Genomic DNA, 4786 nt, shown 5'->3' on the forward strand with positions numbered 1-4786 from the left:
ATTACTTTACACGACGAAGGCTGTTCTCCTTGTGCCCGTGTCATCGAGACGCAGTGAGTACCTATCGCACCTTCCAAAATTCCTTTCTCTCTCTTATACACCTTTCAAGCTAACCACGAATAAAGGATATTGCTCCAAAAATGAATTTATGCTACCAAGTGATACGCTTCCACGAATTATTGAAAAGTAACTCCCAAGGCAGTTGTATGACCAACTCACCGTCAACACAGATATCATAATATAAACACATCCTAGTCATAGTTTCAGCTCATTTAGCTTCCTGTACCCAGTTATCACTCTTACCCCTATATATATATATATATATTGGTACCCAAAATACTTTGGGTCAGATCTCTGTAGTTTGTACCAGCGTGCTGTTCTTGGTTGTTGGTTTTAATTCCCCAATCCGGAATTCAACACAGTTGTCCACTGCTTTCGTAAGTCTTCCTATCGGCTCTGCAAAAGTTCGAATTTCCAGCTGACGCGTTACGACGACAGCTTCTCGGTTCTAAGATATTCATTTTTTGGCTCGTTTCAGACTAGCCTGCTTTGTGTCCCGCGTTGACAAAGAGCGCGTATTGTGCAAACCACGTTCCACGCTTCTCGTCTGGCCGCACGTGCAGCCGCGGAAGAACCAGACTGACTATCCAACGAAACAGGTGAGCCGGATAAGATTAAACAACTGTTTCCCTGTTTCCCCGATTCACCGAACCACTGGTTTAGTCTCTTTTCACTGTAATTTAATGGGTATAAAAGATCAAGTTTGAACGATTTTTATTATCGTTTTATTCGAGTAGTAGACAAGTTATGGAACGAATCGTGGTCGAAAAAGATTCGCTCCTGTCTAGGATTCTTATTTCGAAGAATCGTTGACGCGTCCTCGAGGGAAAAGAGGGAAACAGGATGGAACGGATAGAAAACAGCTGAGGCGCAGCTGGTTTCTGGCATCGCGACGGCTGGCGTCTTCCACACGGTGCCTCGCGCCTATGTACATATGCACGCGCCTGACGTATGTGTACAAACCACCCATGGTAGAAAGCAGAATCGTAATCGTTATTTGAACAACATTTTTAGAGGAGAAACAATAAACGGGCCTGAAAAATGTTACGATCTTGAAACGGTAATCTACAGAAAAACTCATCTTTATCAAATTAACGTTGAAGGACTTGTAAAAGATATTCCGACGAATTTGTTATGCACGTATTACTGTTTTCGTGAATCGTCAGAAAGGGATTCGGATCTTTACCATAAATCACACTTACAAGGAGAAAAGATATTAATAATTAAAGTTAGTTACTACTTACATTGAGAAGTATGACAGACTCACACATACAACTCGCAATCTAGAGATCCACGGTTCAAATCCTCGATTCCCAACATTTTTTTTTTTTTTTTAATTATAATTTGTCTCTTTTTGAATAACTATTACATAAAAATTATCATAAAAAAAAAAAAATTTTTTTCGGAACCAAGGATTTGAACCGAGGACCTTCAAATTGCAAGTCACGGATGTGCTCCGTGGTTACACACATGACTCGTAATCTAAAGGTCCTCGGTTCAAATCCCGGGTTCCCTTTTTTTTTTTTTTTTTTTTTTATAATAATTTTTATGTAGTTGTTATTCAAAAAGAGACAAATGATCAATTCCCTCTGTTAGAATCGCGATCTTCATTTTGAAAATTGTACTTCAATTTCATTTTATCACAAAAGAAAAAATAATGATAAGTAATTTACAGTGATTTAGTAGTCGTGTACATACGCACGTATAATCGCGCGTTTTCAGCTTGCCCTGTTCTCCGTGTTAACATCTTTACCGACATCTCTTCGCGTCGTTGCAAACTACGAGTCGCGGTTTAAATCGATTTCATACAAAACCGCGCGGCAATTTCGTTGGAATAATACATTTCATCGTGGCTTTCCGTTTTCACTGCTGTACAAAATAATCGAGTCTGCTACAGTGTACAAACAAATGCTTTATTCGTTATTCGTTATTCATCATTCGTTATTCGACATTAACAGAACTCACAATTCTGCGATTTACAAACAGTCAGTTAGTCGAGTAACAACTTTTTTTCTTCTTATATTTCATTAACTTCTTTTCTTTTACTCTTTCGTTTACTTTCATCGTGAATTTGGATAGTTACTCGTCGTCGATCAAAACTCGTTATTGTCGTTTAACGATTCATTCTGAAGCGCCGCGTAATGAACGTAATTCTCGTCGATCTATCCTGTTTTCGGCGCAACTTTCGGCCTTTTTCTATCTTTCCATCGGATCTTTGGATCTCTGCGCGTTAACCAGAATCAGACGTGCAGGACGTAGTGTCGGCGTTACTGTGATCGTTGTTGCTCTCCGTCGACGAACTATCGTTGCTCTTTATTCGTCGTTTCCGCAGCTTTGCGAATTGAAACTCCTCAACCGGCACTGTACACCAACAATTGAAGTCGTCATTAGTTTCATTCGCGTAAATGATTTGCGATGCAATAACGGGAAAGGGGGAAACGATCGTACGCTCAAACGATCGGGAAATGAGTCCAAGTAAATTGCGTCTAACCAATTAGAAACGAAAGGTGTCTGTATTTTTGATTGCTATTATCAAAATTAGTTTCATTACAGCGTGACTCTTCTTACGTTCCAGCCATAGCATTAGGATGAAGCGTCGACTTTCGAACCGTCAACGATACGTGTCGTCGTTTTCTACGGAGAAACAATTGTTATGGCTGTAACATGTACATCGTATGGCGTTAACAACGAGCGGAAAAAGATTAACTTCACGTTTCTGACAACAAACGGTGAACAGTGTCTTATCTAATACCTATCAAAGTGTTGCGTTTCACTGGCGAATCGTGCGAGGAAGCTACATCGGTATCGTTAACGGTGCATTTCTTTGCGTTTCCTTCATTTTACACAAACACCGTTAAACTTTATATACACATTTTACATTAATATACAAACTGCGATAAAACAAATGCAGCGTGCGCTTAATTAAAGATCTAATAGTAAATTGTTTAAACAACGAAGAATTCTCACTATCGTAAACACGAAACCTTTTCATCGATCGATTTCTTATTGTATTCATAAGTTAAAGAGATTAAAGTCGTTGAAAATGTTTCCTCGAAAATGTGTTCTTATTATAAGTTATTGATCCAGTCAATTCCATATTTATCTAATTCAATGTGTCGAGCAAAACGAAGATACAGTATTACTACATAAACTGTAAACTTCAACGATATTTTCTTTAGTTCGATAATTTGTTTGATAAAAATATTAGAAATAAGAGATTTCTAATTTAAGAAGGTATTTCAATGCTTTAACGAGTTTAAGAAAATTCATTGTACGGTAATGCGATTACTTGTAGTGCAAGTTTGATTACCATCAGAATCTGGGTCTCGATCCGTAACACTTTGAGACGCGGCTGGTAATGGAACGACTTCGGGTTCCAGAGGTTTAACCGAACAATCTACATCCTCAACAATTACTTCTTCTGCCAAGCTGCTTCTTACTGCTTCTACAAAGAATAAAATAAGTAATTTCAGTATACATTCCTTTTTATGGTACCTCTGTTAAATTACTCATATATTTATTTACCATTAAACGCTTGAGGATACTGCTGACTCAATTTATTTTTTACAATACGTATCCTCTTAAAAATATAATCCAAATCCTTTTTCATTTCTATCAATAGCGTTGTGTGTTTTTTGAATTCTGTACCAGCAGCCTTTAATCTATTTACCGATAACTGATTACAGTTGGTTAACATTTCATTGGTCTTTTCAAATCTTTGCAACCTGTAGTATCGCATGTTAGTATGAATGTTGAAATTTTAAAAAATCTTACTTGCATACCACAAAAGCAAAATTCTTACATTTGCTTTTGAGCCCTTATCATAGACTCTACATCTTGCTGATCCACTATACCAGCCAAGCCCTGTATAAATACCTCTGGAGCTGTGTAGTTTTGAAAGCATTCAAAACTACCAGGGTCAGATTCCGGTGTACCTTGTGCTGTTGCCATTTTTTTAAAGTTTTATACATGTACAACAACAATGTTCATCTCCAGATGATTCTAAAATTGTCATTTTCCTTTATCCACCTGAAATAAATTCTTCATCAATTGAGCCATTCATGCATACTACAAATACTTACTTATAAAACAATTATTCCTTTCTATTCACATTCATTTAAGAGGTCTAATAACTTTGTACAGATAATGTTCACGTTAACCAAGACGATCGTAAATAATCAAGCACTGCTAAATGAAATCAATTCTCTAAACAGTTACTTGATACAATTTCCTTGAGATTAAAACGTTTTTTGTGAATTATCATCACACGAGCCGCTTTGCACACCGATGTGATACATATAGGGGTGTTAGGGACCCCGAAGCGCCTGCGATACTCTGTATACCGACATAATGGCATCTGGGGTTTCAAGGAACCCGATGCATCGGTGGCGCTCAACAAATCATCTTGGGGCGTTAGGGACCCCGTAGTGCCAGTGATGTTCTGCATACCGACATAATGCCATCCGGGGTGTCAAGGACCCCAATGTATCGGCGGCACTCCCACCTACATGAAGCTAATAAAATATGATTATTTTTAATTTCTCTTAGTGTATTTCGTTTGCAAATCGTTTGTGATTGATTGATAGCCTATCTTCAACGATTGCGACAAATTAATTCTTTTGTAATTAGCAATTTTATTTCAATCATGATGTGAGCCGAAACTTTTTAGTAAATTCTTATAATAAACAGATCTTGTGATAACTAATGACGGTAATTGACTGGAAAT

At 37.6% G+C, this 4786-nt stretch overlaps 1 protein-coding gene across 4 annotated transcripts; it reads right to left on the reverse strand.

Moving 5' to 3' along the window:
• Positions 1-1569: 1569 nt before the first annotated feature.
• Positions 1570-4391, reverse strand: LOC117607749 (kxDL motif-containing protein CG10681). Of its 4 annotated transcripts, none has more exons than XM_034331821.2 (5): positions 4279-4391; positions 3863-4089; positions 3586-3785; positions 3371-3505; positions 1570-2421 (listed from the first exon to the last, which is right to left on the reverse strand). In XM_034331821.2, the coding sequence occupies exons 2-5, from the start codon at positions 4009-4011 to the stop codon at positions 2291-2293; spliced, it is 615 nt and encodes a 204-aa protein (XP_034187712.2). In that variant the 5' UTR covers positions 4012-4089; positions 4279-4391; the 3' UTR covers positions 1570-2290. The 4 variants fall into 4 exon arrangements, with proteins under 4 accessions (XP_034187712.2, XP_034187711.2, XP_034187710.2 ...); XM_034331820.2 differs by having other exon boundaries at positions 4172-4375; XM_034331819.2 differs by having other exon boundaries at positions 4143-4375.
• Positions 4392-4786: the final 395 nt, after the last annotated feature.

This window comes from Osmia lignaria, chromosome 6, assembly GCF_051020975.1.
Source record: "Osmia lignaria lignaria isolate PbOS001 chromosome 6, iyOsmLign1, whole genome shotgun sequence".
Lineage (NCBI taxonomy): Eukaryota > Metazoa > Arthropoda > Insecta > Hymenoptera > Megachilidae > Osmia > Osmia lignaria.